Source organism: Pseudonaja textilis, chromosome 4 (genome assembly GCF_049901715.1).
Source record: "Pseudonaja textilis isolate UNSWEBS1 chromosome 4, rPseTex1.2, whole genome shotgun sequence".
Lineage (NCBI taxonomy): Eukaryota > Metazoa > Chordata > Lepidosauria > Squamata > Elapidae > Pseudonaja > Pseudonaja textilis.
In genome coordinates, this window is record NC_141993.1 from 64,997,879 (window position 1) to 65,016,602 (window position 18,724).

Here is an 18,724-nt window from a genome sequence, read left to right on the forward strand (position 1 = left end):
GAAGCCTATAAAATCTTAAAATTAACTTCCGGATCCATTGTTCAAAAATATCCTTGAATATATGCAATTTTAAAATATTTTGCTTCATTTTGTATTTGTAAGCTGAGTTTGAGTGTTCTTTTTCTTCAAGTATAATTTTAGTTCCATCTGGTTCTCTTTAGTGTCCAGTTTTAAAGTCTTATTTTTTTAAAAAAATCAAAACAAAAACATTTCCAGTGGGAAGGATTATTATAATAAATTCCTAAATTCTTATTTCAAATTTATCTGGACCCCTAGCCTGTTTGCAGCTTTTTTTTAATTTTTTTTTAAAAAACAAGTTCTTAAAATTTAAAAATTCTTTTGTAAGGATTGAAGGAAGTACATTTAGTGCTGCAAAACCTGTCAACCCAAATGTTCTTAAGGACTGACTCCCAGAGCTCTAAACATACAAGAGACCCCTTTTTGTCTGCAGAGAAATTACAAAGAACTGGTCTAGTCACCAGTTCTTAATTTCTCTGTGGTTGTAGGTTCTGCTTTTCTCAGAGCTATTTTCAGTCTGTCATTCCCCACGCCCCAAAATACTGTTTTATTATACTTCTGTATTAATATGTAATTTAATAAAACTGATTGCTTTGAAAAGATTTTACTCCTAAAATATCAAGTACAGACACTATTGAATAAGCTAATGAAGCAAAAGTCTTTTCTGGTAGTTTCTGTATAGTTACTTCTTGTTTTAAGGACAATAGCCACTCTGGAACATCCCCTTCTGTCTAGATTACAGAAAACAATTCTAAAATTTAGATAGGTTTGGGCTATATCAGGCATGTTGCTATTGACCAGGATGGTCAATAAATGTAAAAAAAACTTTCTGAAACCTACATCTATTAGAAGTGATAATAGTGAGTCTTACAACTTACAACTGTGTTTCCACAGTGATGACACAGTAGAACTGTAACTCCCTATCACAAATTGATGTAGTTAATAGGAAAAATGTACAATTCCAGATATAGAATTCATAACAAGTGCATGTTTCAAATCTATTCTTATTTTTCAAGAAGAATATTAAACAACTACCCCAGCAAGTTTGTGATCCTAGGTGCATTGAAATTTTACTGGGTACTCAATTAGAGGTGAAGAGAAATGTATTTTGTTTCCAAACTGGGACAAAGCAGTCCAAATTAAAACATTCCAGCAAAATGTTTCACATTGATTGTGTTCTGATAGAACAAATATTGAATGTTACTAGTGTTTCAGTCTTTCATGCTTCTTTCAAGTGGCTTGGCAAAAACAAGCTTCCAAAGACACAAAAGCACTGATGAGTAAATTTATTACAGAGGAGCTAATGAACCCATTACAGAATTCCACTTACTGATGTAAATCAAATGTAATTTATATATGAACTCAAAGTTCAATCTTGTACCTCTTTTTCCTGTTCTTATTTAATAGGCTAAAAGTCACTCTCATTTGGATAAGAGAGATAATTTCCACCTGTCTTTTTGTTTTGGTAATACTGATCTGACATCAAGCTGTTTGCTTGTTTACATATGAGAACTAGTTATAGAAAAAATGGAAACCTGAGCCAATTCCCCCTTTCCTTGTTTTTCACCAGAGAACCACAATATGAAAACCTGCCTTATACTAGACAATTTGCAGCAGGTTGAAGCAACTACTAATCAAATCTGTAAAAGGAGCTGAAGGGAAAAATAGCTGGCTAGCTATAGATGATCTCTTGAAAGTTGAACATAGGTTTTACATGTGATGAAATAATATGAACATTTCCTATTGCAAAGGCATTATGTGATGTGATCCATAGGCAGCTAAGGAGCTAAGGGAGCTAAGAAGCAAACAAATCACAATGAGTTGGTTATGTATAAATTCAAAAAAAATCAATAGGTCTTTTAGAAATAGTTGTACTATACAGCTTCTGAATTTGGATGTTGAAACTTGGAAAGCTTGGAAACCAGTTGTACTGAATTCTAACATCAGTATCTGTTCATACTGTCAGCATCCAGTTAGCTCTCTTTAAGAGCCCATTTTATCTTCATTACTAGGTGAGTAAAGCCTGTAGTGTTAGAAATTGTGTTGAAAAGACTTTATATCCAAAGGATGGGCTAAAAAGCTGCTCTGTCCATGCAGAGCTTTGATCCTTCCTGCCCTTCTCTCTTCTATAAACGAAACTGTGAAAGTCTGGCTAAAATCTCAGTTAACAGGAACAAAATCAATAGCCAAGATATTATCTAAAGCCTGATCTGAAATACCTATGGCAAATACCACCAGCATGTCTATCTAAAGTAAGGATTTGTACTATTGCAATTAATGTCTCTGAAAGATAACAAAACTTCACTCAGATATTATTAATACAAAGGGATCTTCATACAATATTTATATTTCATGGAAATACTACCACAAGCCTCCTAAACAACACCTCAAAAAAGAATGTGTAGATGAGAGAAACTTCAGAGCAAACAGAAACTTTTACATAGTGCTTTGGTGTTCTATTTTATGTTGCTTTCTCTTTTTCTTTCCTGAAGTACAACATGGCATGCCATAAAAATAAAAAAGAACTTGCTTCAAAGTAAGTTAACCTGCCTCTAGGCATTCTTCATAACTAACCCAGTTTGCCATATTTGAAAGATCATCTGCTTTTCCAACATCTGTTCATAAACATTAAGATCAACACCGACAAATGAAAAGATGGAATTTCTTATGGCATTTGCTCCAAACAGATTAATGGAAACTATTTAGAACAATTTAATTTAGAAAGGGAAGACTAGATTTTGATATGTGTGAGAAAGAGAGATTTTGAATAATCATCCACAGTTGACATAAAAATAAGGCATATCATTTTAGATAATAGGAACCATTTAATTACCGAACTATAATTTATGTGACTGTATTTGATTATAGTTGGATACATTACTGATAACCAGATAACAAATTTAATATTAAATCTCTGTTTGGATGTTATGAAATGGACTAAAAGCACCACATAATAATGAGCCACTCTACTGCATTACAAAAGGATTAACAATACATACAATACATCACAAAGGGATTAATTAAAAAACTGACAGTGAAAACACTGGCAAGAGTGAGGGAATGAGGAGAAAATAAAATATTGCAGGAAGCAAGATTCAGATTGAAAAAAAAATATCAAAGAATGGAACTTCAGCACCATCACTAAAATGGAGTAACAATATCTCATAGATGGTGAGACGAGGAATGTTTCCTGCCTGCAACCTTCTATATATATGCATATAATTGCTTTGCTCAAAAGTAACAGTAGCTAAAACCATTATTTTAGCCATTGTCTATCCATTACAGAATAAAAGCCTCTTCCACATGTTTCCAACCAATATCTATTGCGTGCGTGTGCACACGCATGCACATACACACACACATATGTGACTTTTTTCATTCTTATTTTCATAGCTCTCTTAAAGCAAAACTCTCTAGCTTATCATATTTCTATTTTCTCACTCTGAGTGAATCCAGGCAGTGGTGCAGCCACTCTTCCATCCCATCACTTAGTACTATAAAATATTTTTTTGCTTGAAGCACTGCCTTTGGTGTGAGCACCATCTAGTGGATTTATAAAAGAAGACATATTTTCTCTAATCCTAAAAACGTTGACCTTTCTCCATATTATGTAGCTGGGCTTGTGACTGTAAAACATGTGATATCAACCACCTTACAAATATTCCAGTGGTCACAAATCAGGGCTAGCCTTAGGCAGCAGTCTCAGATGGGATCACTAGAAAGCACTGAAAGTCAAATAAGGAGTCAGGATTCAAGAGGAAGCAGAATATCAGGAACAAATTGGATGTTGAGACGATCTAAAAATAGAACAGGAAATCCTCTTATGTATCTTCAGCAGGGACAGTAGGGTCAGACGATAATGTATGCTGAAGCCCCACTTTTTTTTTTTTTGCCATGTTGGCAAAAAACATGGCAAACAGTCTGTAGAACATGACAGATCTACAGAATTAAGGATGAAATTATCAGACAAAATAAACAAATTTAGATTATTCATAATTTGGTTTCCACGATGAAAGGGTAAATCTCACTTTGGCAATGAAATACTCATCTGAGAACTATGGGTTTAAAATTTGTGCTAGTGGTAGTTAGATAAGATCTGGAAAACCAGGAAGCATTTCAAGGAAGAGTGGAGCTATCAGTGCTGAAATACCACAAAGTATATTAGCTGAAGGAATGATCCAAGTTGTTGAGAATTGAGGTTCAACAAGTATAAGTGACTAGCAGAGAGATGAGTGTAGGTTTTCTTGAAGCTACTTTTTCTTGATGATGACGATATGATCATTTGGATGCTTACACTTCATATAAACATCAATGCAGGATAACAATTAAAACAACACTTTCAAACAGCATTCAGCAGTAGAAACACAAGATTATCATCTTTCATTCCATTCAGTTTAATGGCAGGTGTTCACTCATGTTGTTGAAATAAAATAAAAGTCTCAGTAATTCCAAATAATTGTAGGGTCACAATTTTCCGAATGCTACTCTAAAATTTGCATACAGGAGAAATTTTGTTATATTGTAACAATGGTAAATACATCCCAAAAGATATGGGTGGAGGAAAAATGCTGAATTTTATATATATGGGGTTGGAACTAAAGTCGCATCAATCCCTTCTCCTAGCATCCTTGTATAAACTGGATGAAACTTTCTAATTTGAAATAGAGTTTTTGTTTAATTTCCTATTAGATTTCATAAATGTACTTCAGCTTTGATTGGGTATTGCTATAGGAACAATTTTTATATTGTAAACACTGCATAGGGCATTAGTATGTCAGTCAAAGGCCAGGAACCAAAAAAGTCAAGTGAAAGCAGACTGAGTGCTATATATAAATGTTGTCATTGATTTGCAGTGGAACAAAAAACTATTCAGACATCAATGAAAGTCAAAGAGTCAGATTTATATCCATATTAGCAACTTTTTAAGAAGCTAACGTTTATAGTAGATTGGGGAAGTGAAAAATAGGTTGACTTAAAGGCAGTTAAAACAGCAACCTTTTTTGTTACTTGGAACTATCCATGGTACTGGAAGAATTTACCTATTTTGTTGTTTAGTAGGGATACTAGTGCATGTAAGAGGTACTAATTGCATTAACTTTGGATAAAAGACAGGAAAAGGACAGTGTTGTTGTAAAGTGCTGTTTAATTTGGAAATAAACTACAACAACTTGAAACTAGTATGGTGCTAAGCATTGTTAGTGAGACCAAGTATTCTTGTAAACCTTGTAGAAACTGGTCTAATGACAATTCTTAAACAATTGTAACAAAAATCCAACAGTAGTCTGATTGAATTTGGAACTATTACAAAAGGGATGAAGTAAAACATTGTTTCCCCTTACTATTTTGGAATCCCATTTCCCTTAGGCAGGGTACTTTTTAAAAATGTGTAGAAGATTTGGTGGCTAGAAAAAAACAGTCTGATTCTCTGCATCTAGAAAAACAGACAAATTAAACTTTATTAAACTATCTATAGAATAAGTGAACCTATGATTAACTTTTTAGAAAAAAACTGTTTTGTTTTGCTTTTAACCTTGATTTGGACCACATGATGTGCTAGATTTTTGGTTAGCTGAGCTCAACATGCATGCAAATGCAGCTGTCGTCTCAGTATTAAAGTATTAAAATCTGAAGTAAATCTCTAGTCACATATCCTGGACAAACTAAGTTAACCTTTGGAGGAGAAAAGAAAAGCAGACTGATGGCAGATACTCAGGGAGTAGGACAAATGAATCTTCCTTATGGCATTCAGATAGTAGGTAATAGCAGGCATTGCTTGACCTACATTTCTTTATGAATAGACTAATGAGACATTATAGGCCTATTCAAAAGAGGCTATGTTGATGAGGACCATTTCCTGAGATGAAATTTGTTGAAGGCTAAAATTGGATCCCTTCCTTCATAAGCATAAGACTCTGAAATAAAACTAGAGGGTTTTAATTTATTGTTTTTGTTGGCAACGTTTCCTTGCACTAAATGAAAGTCTACTAGATATTCAAAGAAAGGGCATTTAGGGGCTATCATTAAAAAGTGTTGATTGAAGGGTCAGCAGCAGATTCTCTGAAACAAATCTCAAACAGATTGTCTGGCAACCAGCCAGGTTTACCAACAAGCATTCATCCATCACAGAATTGCTGGCAAGTTATTCCCTTTTGGATACATATACAATATTTATATGATATACCTGTTTTCAAAACCTGTTTTCATGTTCATATTATGCATTTTGAAATCTTTGCATTAAATCCTTACTTCTACATTGGCAGAATATAGTTAGAAAAGGTGCAATTGTTCTTGACTGACGTTGCAGCTGGCCTTTAATGGAATGAAATGAGCTAAGAACAAGAGCCAATGTGATGTGCTGACTATGATGTTAAAGTAGAGTAAGATAAATCTACTTTCAACCCTGGAACTCACTGGATGACAGAGAGCTAATTTTTCTTTCTCAGCCCAAAGTACCTCAATGTTGGATATAAAAAGGGAAAGAAATGATAGGTATATCAACCTGAGTCACTGGGATATTATCTATCATCTGTCTATCTATCTATCTATCTATCTATCTATCTATCTATCTATCTATCTATCTATCTATCTATCTATCATAAAGAAAAGTGATTTAATTTAATTCCACTTATGTTTAGTATAAATCACCCTTCTGTGTATTTAATAATTAGTTTCCAAAACGTAAGCTTTTGGAATGATTCTGGGAACTGCATTCAAAACTACTAAGAACCGCTTATGATTTTAGACTTCAAATGTACCTTCATGTAAGATATAAACAGTCAGATGCCCACCTAGAAACAATGTTCTAAAGTCATCATTTTCTGTGCATGTATAATATAATTATTGTTGGTTCTGTCTGTTACAAAAGCTTAGATAAATTCTTTACCTCAAAAAGTAGAAGCCAAATAAAGAAATCTAAGTAAGCTTTTAGATACAATTTTAAACTTTCCTTCCAAAAATCATGTTTTAATTTTTTAATTCATCCCATTCTTTATATAAAAGAGAATATCCCATTAACAAGCAGTTAATTTTATCCTAATTGATTTGCAAGATACTAATTGTTCTCCTTTCTTAAGTCAACTTTGTTTTTAATAAACATGGCTAGATATGAACCCCAATACTACCAAATTGTAGTCAATTAGAAGTGCATTAGTACACTGTACAACCCTGGAATAATTATTTCTGTATAAGTGATAAAGGATCATTGCAAACCTTTAATTTTAAATGACTTCTCTTTTCTTAGTTAAAAACTATTAGATGTCATAGAACCATAAAATTGGCAGTTCATCCAATCTGCACCCAATCATTGCAGAAATCAGAATTAACGTCTGCACTTAAACACCTCAATAACATGAAGCCCATCACTCATCTCTTGATAAGTGAATCAGTATTATATGTCCTTAGACAAAATACGAATCTAAAACTTAACTTTAGAACTTATGGTGGGCTTTATCCTCAATCTTATAACAGCCTCCAACAAACATTATTGTCTATAACTTTAAATTCCATTTAGAATTTCCTACTGAGATGTGCCAAATAGGTGTATACAGAGTAAAGTATTTAAAGAGTAATTATAGAAAAAAATTGAAGTTTTTAAATGCTAAACCATGAACCAAAGACCTTGATAAGATAATATAGCATAAATGTTTTAAAGATGGATAAGAAATAAGACTTTCCCATACACTAAGTCTCCAACCAATTGAGCTGTAGAAACGGCTGAGTTTTCTCTAGGGTGTAATGTAACTAATTTGCATTATTTTTCTAAGTTCATTTATTTCTTGTTTTAATTTGATTTATACCAGTGACCAGTGTTCTGTGACAAAGCATCCTTGTGCATAAAGGATGTACCTTGACAGTCTCTCACTCAATATTGTGATAAAAATTCCAGAAGAAACCAGCTCTGAGAACATTGGTCTACTGAAGCTAAAAGCTTCAACTTCAAATCTTCAACTTTAAGGCTTGTTTTTGTCATTTTCAAGGGTGCATAGATGTATAGTTTCAAGTCCCCTTTCTTTTAAATAAGATTGGATCATTAGAAGTATCATACCATAACAGAATATGGCTTCTATGCGCACATTTTTGCTTGAGTTATCACTTTTACAAAGTGATGGAAAGAAAGATTTAGTAAGGCAGGCTGAAAACTTTTCAAATCAGACCTGCATCCTGAAGAAACTATCCCAGTTTCCAGCTGAAAAATAGATTGGTTGAGAGAGAACTTTTACTTATAGCTTTGTTTTGTGGGTCAGGGGGGAGTGGGAAATGTTACTCATTGCCCTTTTTTCTTTGTCAACTTTCAACATTGGCTACTATAATGTACTCTATTTGTTGTCAAAGAATATCTAGATACTGCAGCAACTCAAATAGTCCAGCAGCAACTCAAATAGTTTTGGGAGCACTCTAAGGCACCCATATATAATCTCTTTTTTTTCTCCTGATGACATCTGTCTATCTAATAAACTCTAGCAGGAAGTATTGTCTATGTGTCCCTCATCTCAGGAGCCAGATATCTGAATTCCCCCCAACCCTCTGGATTTTTTAAAAAGTGAACACTTAGATATTTCTTGAGTCCTGTGGGGCTGAATTGTTATGACTATCCTTCCAAATAATCATTTGACTTTTATTGTATTGAATTTGATTTCCACTTTTATTTATACAATAACATAAATTGCATTGCTTTTAAATTTGATTATAATGCTTGTTTTCTGAACCCAAGGTTATGTATTTGAGAAGTATACAGTATTCAAAGTCACTCTTCGGAGTATCCAATAATCCCTGTAAGTAAGTAAATAAATGAAAAAACTTTTTATATTTAATTATGTTTTCATTGGTCAAACAATTGTCTTTTTTTCTGGAAATATGTTTAATCATGGTATATTTAATAAACCATAGTTTGCTAGATTCACCTTAACCATAAATAATGGTTTAGCAATTATGGTAGGATGTTTAACAGAACGGTAAGCAGAACAAAGAGTGTTGCATTAAATTGACAAGCCAATAACTGTTTCAGGCTTTCGCTATAAAAATAGTTAAATTGTCATCAATACAAAGAATCAATAAATTGAACAGACATCTGTTGCTCATGCTCTAGCTTTGCATTTTCTGAAATAGTGAATTCTAGTTGTGTAACAATGTACATGAAAGTGTTCCCTTAATTTCCATTTAGTATGAAAGTTGGATCTACATTGAATCAGATTTTGACAAAGATTAAAAAGCAAGGGAATTTCCAAACGCCAAAAGAAATTAAAAAAAAGAAAATAAATCACAGAGAGGTTTTTTTTATAGCTTTAAGCTAAAATAAAACATTTGCACAATGCAACAGAAGGGAGGTTTCCAGTTTATTACAAAATGGATAGGCTTTATATAATACACATTGCTTAAGACCACAGTTCTCAGATTTCACAATTTTATATGCTTGGGCCAAGGCAGAGAGAGAGAGAGAGAACAGAAATTGGGCCAATATGCATGTCTATTTTACATGTCTGTAAATGGCTAACAGTTGCAAAACAACTACAGTACTTTAGAAACTCGTATCCTGGATGCTTAGCAGTGATGCATACTAAGAAGTCTTACAGAATTCTGAATGTGTTATACATGACCTGAATTTTCAAAGATGAATGAAAGCAAGAATCCAACCGAAATTGCATTTTAGCTTGAAAAGATTTTTTGAAGTAAAAAACTTCAAAGTAAAAGAGGAAAATTTTTAAAACACTTATTGAACAATGAACTGCTAGTTTTCCAGTTTAACATTTTCTTTTTCAAAAAATACAGGTGGTCCTCGACTTACAAAGCACATTTAATGACCAAAGTCATAATGGCACTGGAAAAGTGACTTATAATCATTTTTTTCACAGTTTTGTAGCATGTGATCCAAATTCAGATGCTTCGTAGCTACTTCATACTTATGACCAGTGCTGTTTCCCAAGGTCATGTGATCACCGTTTGCAACCTTTTGACAAGCAAAGTCAATGGAGAGGCTGGATTAACTTAACAACTGGATTACTAACTTATCAATTGCAACAATTCACTTAACAGCTATGGCAAGAAAGGTTATAAAATGAAGCCAAACTCACTTACTAAATGGGGCCAAACTCACTTAACAACAGAAATGTTGGGTTCAGTTATAGTCAGAGGTCAAAGACTACCTATATTGGATAATAATTCTATAGGACTGATTTGTTATCAATACTTTTTTTGGTCACTTCAGATATCTCATACTGTAGGTTACAAACAACAACATAGAAATGCACAATAATAATAATAATAATAATAATAATAAATATTAATATATCAACCAAATACTGTTGACATATTAACAGATGTCATGAAACAACCAACATTTCTCACATAGTTAGATATCTACCCTTTGTCACTGTACAACATACATTGAAAAACACAAGAGTTATGTGATGGTGAAACAAACCAGATCTATGAATATTATTGGAGAGAGAACAAGTTAAACTGGGAAAGCAGGCCTAACTTGACAAATATATAGCAAATCAGGCATTTGTTAAATAATGCACTATGGGGAAATTTGGGGAATTTCCTAACTTATAGGAAAACTTCTTCTCCTTGCCTTTGTAATGAAATAGTAATAGAGTTTATGACCAAGAAATAGCAGAAAAACAATTCATTAGAAATGTGAATAGAAAAAATAGTGTAGAGGTACTGATACTGATATTGATACTGATTTATCTGAACTGAAAGTTGCATTATTTTTGGTGCTTATTAAAGGATTAACTATAAGATACAATTTCTTTCAATATTCTCTGCTTATATACTTTCAAATAAAGCAGTTATTATAAAGTTCTGTTGTTGGAAAGCAATTAAATCGAATGAGAAACCTTTAATACTGGCTTTAAAGTATTTTCTTGGAGGTAAGGGATTTATAAATCCGTTTAAACTGGCCCATCATTCTGTTCTTCCAAAGTTTTCTTTAAAAGAAAAAAAAAAAGAGCTGGAAAATTTGTATTCATTCACATCTGTCCTAGATTATATAGCTTTGTATGGAACTACCCCAAATTTATATTTACATATTTCTTTCTCAATCATTTCCAATTAAGCCAGCCTAATGAATTTCAGATTTTCATATGTGCTAATAAAATATATACTTAAAAATAAACTCACTCTTCATAAAACTTGCCCTCTTTTGTATGCATTTTTCCCGTTTATATGTTCCTTGTGCAATTTTTGAATAAATTCTATTCAGTGCTTCCCATCAGTGACTCAAAAGCATCTTCAACTTTCATCATTTTATTCTCACGATAGACTTCTATTATACCCCTATCCTACAGAGAAATTTTGAATTAATAAAAGAACCAAGACTCAGGGCTTCAGAATTCAATTTTGTGGGAATCTTTTACAGAAGAAATTAAAGATACAATAAAGCAGAGGACACAGCAGCCCTCAAAATCTAAAGGACCAAACCAACAGGGCTAAAACACAGATATAAAACATACAATATATATAAAGAGCCAAAGTATTATTAAAGGACAAAGAAATCTATATTCTACTAAACACCATCCCAATACAGAAACTAGACAACCTGCTCAAGAGGAATGACCTAACCAAGAAATATCAAATGACAAAAAAGAAGAACAATGTTAGATGAAAAGCAGTGGAGTCATCCTTCCATGCTTCTATGAATGCCCCAAAATACACAATCCTAAACAGGGGTGGGATTCAACCAATATTACTACCAGTTCAGTGACTATGTTTTGTGCTGTGCCGCACAAAGCAGCTGAGGTTGAAAAAGCAGGAAATAAAGGACAGGTAAAAGCCTGGGCAAATGGGTGGGCTAAACAGCAGAAAACACAGAACTGGTTTGGTGTCTGCTGCTCTTCAGAGCTACCGGTTCTATAGAGCCGAGCAGAACCGGTAGCATCTCACCCCTGATCCTAACATACCTCTTTCTTCAAATGTATGACTATCACACAACATACAAACATCATCAAATAACTTACAAAAAAGATTTGAAGATTTTACAGATGGGAGTGAATATTCTACCAACTCCAAACTCCAGAAAATCAGACCTAAAAATAGGACATTAAATTATGATTTAATTTAATGTCACAGCACTTTTTATACCATCAGCCCAGAACTAGTGAAATAATTCATGACAGCAGTACTACACAACACACCAGACCTAAACAAATTCATTAAGATCAAAATATTCACAATTGTGAACCTTATCAATCTCTCCCTATGCCTACTTTTAATGTGATGGAAAAATATACCAACAAATTAAAAGTATACCCAGGGCTTCACCATTTCAGAATCCATAGCTGAGTCTGTAATTCAGTGTCTAGAAATTATAGTATTCCAACACATTCAACTGAAAGCATGGATCCAATATATAGATGATACCTTCATCATAATAAAAAAGAAAAACTAGAGAAGGCACATGAAACTATCAACAACTTCTTCAAAGAAATAAAATTCACAAGGGAAAGAGAAAACAATTCTCTCACTTTCCTGAATAATCTCAGCAGAAGAAATGACAGCAAATTAGAAATGTAAATCTATAGAAAAACAATCCATACTTACCAAATACTCCATTATCAATTTAACATCCCACTATAGAGCAACTAGCACAATCTTTGAAAAAGATAACACTATCATATGTCAAAAATTTCTCAGAAACAACCAAGACTATTACAACTATTACATTGAGCACATAAGCCAACTAAATCCCTGAAAAAATATCTCAGATAAACCAAAAGACCCAGTAGTCTAAGAAAAACAAAACAAATCAGGAATCATCTGCAACATACAGTGTAAGGACTATAACAGCTATTATATAGGAACAGACAGGCAGAAGACCAACAGAGTGCATCCATGAACACCAATTAGCACTCCGAAGACAATGAAAACTCATAACACGTGGAAAGACTCAACCATAGTTTCAATTGGGAAACCATAATCATCCTGAATCCAAAAATGCTAGAGAATTCTTAGAAACCTGGCATTCAGATAAATCAGTTATCAATAAACACAGAAACAACCCATATTTACACAGCATTGAAAGAGACAATAGAAAAAGCTAAGAAGGAAACACAATGACCAGAGCATATCCTCTCCAACAGCCAATGTCCAGATAAGCAGATATCACCAGTCAAACAATCAAGCAGGCAACAATAACCTAATCAAGGAACTACCAATGAGAAAACCAAACCCCCACCAACACTGGCAGGATAAGTTACTGTATATAGACAGGGAGCAATACTATACTTTATGATTATGATACCTAGTCAGGTGATGAAACTGTGCAAGCAAACAATCAAACTCAAACAGCACCAAGGACTGCATAATTTATCCCTGAACTATATGTATACTTTTCTATAGAGCCATGTCTGATTATCAGCTACAAATGCTCATTTAGAATTTCAATAAATACATTTTAGTTCAGACTTACTTAGTTAGTGTTCTGTGATACACATAATGTATATTCTTAGTTTTTTTTAAAAAAAAGTTTTCAAAATAGAAATACTGAGCCCATTAATTGGCATCAAGGCTTGGGAGAAGAGAATAACACTTTTTCCATCTTCGTATTTTGTTTTTTTCTTTTTAATCTATCTCACTTGCTATTTTGGCCATATTATGCAATTTTTCAAGATTTCCAGACACTAGCCAATTGAAACCTGGAGCTGAGAATCACAAGGATCTGGCCAATCAGTGGTAACTAGCAGATACAAAAATGAAAACTAAAGGGACAGTTCCAAGAATTAGAAAATTTTTAAGGATTTCAGGTACAATTAAGTAGCTGAAAACTGCAGCCATTTGTTGTTAAATGAACAACTATACATTTTCTCAGTATTTACTGACATATGAAAGGGCTGGAAGCAGCTGGAAAAAAATAGATAAGTTCATATGTAAGATTATATTGATTTTTTTTAGTTTTAATTTTTGGGACAAAATATCAGTGAATGAAGGGAATACTTCCTTCCTTATATTATTTTACAGTACTTGTGCAAAATAGAGAAGTTTCCCTTTGCTGTTACAGTAATTCTTTTCAAACAGATGGCATCCTATCACATAACATCACATATAAAAGGTACTGTGGGTGATAAACATATGGCTGCTATTAGCTATGAAAACAAGTTCTTCATTTTTCTTCTTAGAAAAGCTGAGAATTCCTTCCACTGCTACAGTGCCAAAATATACCATCTCTTATTTTACCATCTGAAAATATTATAGTAATATGTAATTACTTTTGTAATTATGTAATATTTGTAATTGTAATTATGGAAAAATTACAATGTATTGTAATTATGTAATAATTAATTTTTGTAATTATGTAATATTATCCCCTCACACCCTGGCAATTATCTTTTTGACCTGCTGCTGTCTAGATGGCATTTTAGGTCAATAAAATCCCATACCACTAGACTAACAAATAGTTTCTTTCCCTGGGCCATCTGAACCGCAAATAAACACGAAGTCACTACCTTATTAAGATGTGAAAAGATGTGAAATCTCAGTACCCCATTCAGATGTATAATAACATATTACAGCACAATCAATCTCTTGTGTATTATACTCAGCGAAGCGTTACAGTCAGTGAAGGATGTATATTTTGTGTATATTCGTAGATATTGTACTCTCAAATTGCAAATGGAGATGTTGGTACTCTATTTTTCTTATCTTCCTTTTTAAGTGCTTTGGTTTTATTGTATTGCGAACAGTTGCTGGGGTGCATCCACAGTTTTGTTGTACTTGTACTTATAGTAATTAGTAGTATGATTTCCTATCATTCTGTAGTTTGAGATGCATCAAGAAATGTTCTGCCTTTATTACTTTATAAGTAATCCAAGGTGGCAAAAAACATTATGTTCCTTCCTTCTCATAACAGAGCCATATCTTTAGAGCTGTTCAGAAATTCTAAAAAAGCCTCACCGTTAAAAGCTAAAGCTGCAGCAGCAACAACCACCATTACTAATTTTTGTTTCAAAAGACCAACTATCCTAGAAATCCTTGAAAAACAGATATAATTCTCCTATTCGTTGTGGTCCCACTAAAATCTTAGATATAATCTTGCTTACGCTGGAACCCAATGGGAATAATGCATACAATCTAAATGAAAAGAAATATTTTGAGACCAAAAGATTCCCTCCATATTTTGATAGTAGCTCCAATTTTATTAAAATGAAATGGATAAATACAAAAGAAACTGATTATTACTGTTTCCCGTGGCATATATTTTTGGTCTGTATTTAACGTATGAGAACAGTTTTTCTCATTTTAGTTACATTATATGCTGGTGGCAAATGGCATTAATGAGATAAAAAGTTATGTTTAAAAGTTATCTATCTACTGTATTGTTAAAAAGCCAGGTAGATTGTTTTGTCTTTGTTGAGATCTTTTGAGATTGCCTCATACTTTATGTGTTTGCCTGTAGACCTCTCAGATGGTCTCAATAAATACAGTGTGTTGTTAATATATTGCAATTTTAATGGTAAGGTACTTATAATCTGTCTTACACATAATCTGTCCATATAACCAACTATCTTCTTCTCCCTTTTCTCACTTCACTTTAATTCCTACATCCACCTGGTTACTCTATGTATTTGATGAACTGAGCTCTAAGTTTCAAAATGCCTTTTAATAAAACATGTTCACTGGAAAAGGTGCTACCAGACACTCATTTTTTTTTGTTGCCATAGATTAACCTGGATCTCTTAGTACAATCTCCATAGAATATTGAGGTATCAGTTAACAACAGTTGGAGGAAATTACAGTTAACTACAAAGGAAGAAATTAGAGAAGGGAGGATTGGATTGAATAAGGACTGACCTGAATTTAAAAAAACAAATTTTTGAACTTTTTTTTAAAAAATGAGAAAAGGCATTCTAACTGGTTTCAAATTCTGAAATATAATCTAGCTAGAGAGTATTGCTTGTATATAAAAATAATCGTTTTACCCAGTATTCAAACTACAATGCCTATAAATGCATATGCCTCGATGAAACATGTATACATAAAATTATTCAAGTAAACCAGAGGATTTTAGTAAAAATCCACTGAAGGGAGAATACATGTAGGTAGTTCTTGCTTACTAACAGTTTCATTTAATGACTTAAAGTTACAATGGTGTAAAAACTCAGCTTTACTGCAATTTATGTAATGAAATGAATGATGTATATTTTATTTATTTATTAGATTTGTATGCCTCTCATCTTGTCTAGAGATGACTCAGGTTGATTTACAAACATAAATCTTCACATTTACCTCTATTGTGGTGTCCCACAATCACATGATGGCTACTTGTGTATTTTACAATTGGCTTCCAACAAGCAAAGTTAATTGAGAACGCACAAGTAAAACTGCGAATCATAGTCATATGTCTTGCTTAATGCAGTGTTTCATTTAATGACTGAATAGAAGTGATGTAAGTCCCTTGTGATCATATGATTTCCTGCTTAGTGACCACAGCATTTAGGAATAGAATTGTTGGCCCCAATTGTAGCACCTAAAGGAGGACTACTTGCAATTTTTTAAATAGTATAACTGAAATATACAATTCCTCAAAGATATTTTCTCCAGTTTGACATTACAGCACAAAATGGAAAATGGATTTAACTTACCCTATTACGATACAAGAGACAGCTGTTCCCAAAAATGCATATGTTAAAATGGATCCTAAATTGCGAAAAAAGTGTCTCTAGGAAACAAAAAAGAAAAAGAAAATATTTTGAATGCTATATATTTTATTATGTTATTTATTTTATATCCCATCGCTATTATTTTTACAAATAACCCAAGGCAGCAAACATAACTGACCCTCATTTTTCCCACAACAACTCTTTGAGGTGAGTTGGGCTGAGAAAGGTCCTCTACAGAGGTGGTATTTAGCAGGTTCTGAGTTTAGAAATTCTGAATGATTTTCCCAAGACAGAGAATGACTTGAAGTGTTTTGTATACTGTATTGCAATATTGTAATTGTAAAAGTATCCAGTGAATGGATGCAGCCAGGACTGAGCTCATACACAGAGCCAAATTATTTTTTTTTATGATTAGGTCTACAGATTTGCCACTTTTTATATTGCAGGCTTAATTTAAGCATTGGTAGGGAAAGTCTATAGGATTTAACTGTATTATAAAAAGAATCAAAATGGTAATTCACAGTTGGAAACATTTTTATTTTTCTTTATTTGATCTCTCTGGTCAAATTAAACATTTTGGCCCCAGTCATAAGTAACAGACTGTTTACTACTATTAGAAGAAACCACTTACCTTTTTTAAACTGTATCCTGCATGAAAAATAATGGGGGGTAATAGAACATTGAAGAAGATGGAAGGATCAAAGGTCATCTGCCAGAAAGAACAAGAAAAAGATAAAAGAAACATAAAATATTCACAAAGTATTAGATCTTCAAAAAGTATCATAGTTTACATTAACATTTTACATCAATAACACTCATCAATATTTAGGAAAACATTTTTTTCTGGTCTCTCACCTGTACTAAAAATATATAAATAATGTATAAGATGTTCCTTATACATTTTTAGTACAGATGAAAAATGTATAGGGAAAAATGTATAATAGCAAATTGTAAATGAAGGCAAATTATACATGTCTTTGGGCAATGTTGCAGGATCCAATCTGAAGTGCAAATTTAAAAATAGAAAATCATTCAAATGAATTTAAAAAGTAAAAAGAAGAATACTGCCACATTTCATTTTCTGCAAAGCTTGACTTGAAGGTGATTAAAACAAATTTGAATGCAATTGCTACATGACATTTCAGGAAGTTTGTTTGTTTATCAAATTTATTTGTGGTCTGTCTTGTGGTTCTGGCAACTCTGAGCAGCTTAAATCAAGATAAAATAACACATAATAGCAGTAATAAATATAAAATGGATTATCATTACAAAAATCAGAACAATGTAAAAACAAGGGTTGGAGAAAAGAGGTAATGTACCTTCTCTATTAGGGTACAACCATTTCTACCCAACAATTCCTTCAGGAACACATATTCCAGGTTGCCATTAATTGGAACCAGCCTGATATTTTATTTATTTTATTTTATTTGGTTTGTCAATTGCTTACAAGATAATAGGTAAAAGTAAAAACATAGTTATGAGTACATGGATACATATAAGAAAAATAAAAGGAAGAATAGGACAGGGACGGTAGGCACGTTGGTGCGTTTATGCACACCCCTACAGACCTCAAGGTCAATAGTAGAAAGTCTAATGTTAAAGGTTTTGGGGTTTGGGGAATAAAAGGTGTGATGTTGCTACTTCATCTTTTCAGATACAGAACCCAGCTAGAGTAAAAGCTGAATCTTATTTCAATGTGGGTGATAGGGCAGTTTCTTTTCCTGCACACTGTGCAGCAAGCTGCTTGGGTGGCTCATGGTTTTGGGGAGCAGACGTCTGTATCTCAGGACTTGCAGCTTAAATAACTGCTCCATTGTTTGGAATATTAGGACTATCTCATTTTTATTCCATCGGTTCTTATTCAATGTGTTGAAAGAAAAAAATCTTTTGAAATTTACTTCAAAGCAATAGCAACTAAATCCCAAGGGAAGACATTTGAAGGGAAAATTTCCATCTGGGGGATGGGGGTCAGATTGAGGAGCATGGAAGGTCATGGTAACATCAAACTGGTGGAAAGAAAACCTTAGCCTCCTAACTTATTTGAGATTTATTTATTGTCACAGTGCAAGATATATTCTGGTGAATCTATAAAATTCAAATTAACAATAAAA

The 18,724-nt window shown here is 33.0% G+C and overlaps 1 protein-coding gene across 2 annotated transcripts in view; it reads right to left on the reverse strand.

The window, feature by feature from the left end:
* SLC9A9 (solute carrier family 9 member A9) overlaps positions 1–18,724 on the reverse strand; it is a 240,860-nt gene that overhangs the window by 207,985 nt on the left and 14,151 nt on the right. For both annotated transcript variants that reach the window (XM_087933285.1, XM_087933284.1), the window contains exons 3-4: positions 17,245–17,322; positions 16,596–16,672 (exon numbers count right to left, since the gene is read on the reverse strand). In XM_087933285.1, coding sequence (XP_087789411.1) covers positions 16,596–16,672; positions 17,245–17,322 — 155 coding nt within the window. The remainder of the gene's footprint in view (positions 1–16,595; positions 16,673–17,244; positions 17,323–18,724) is intronic.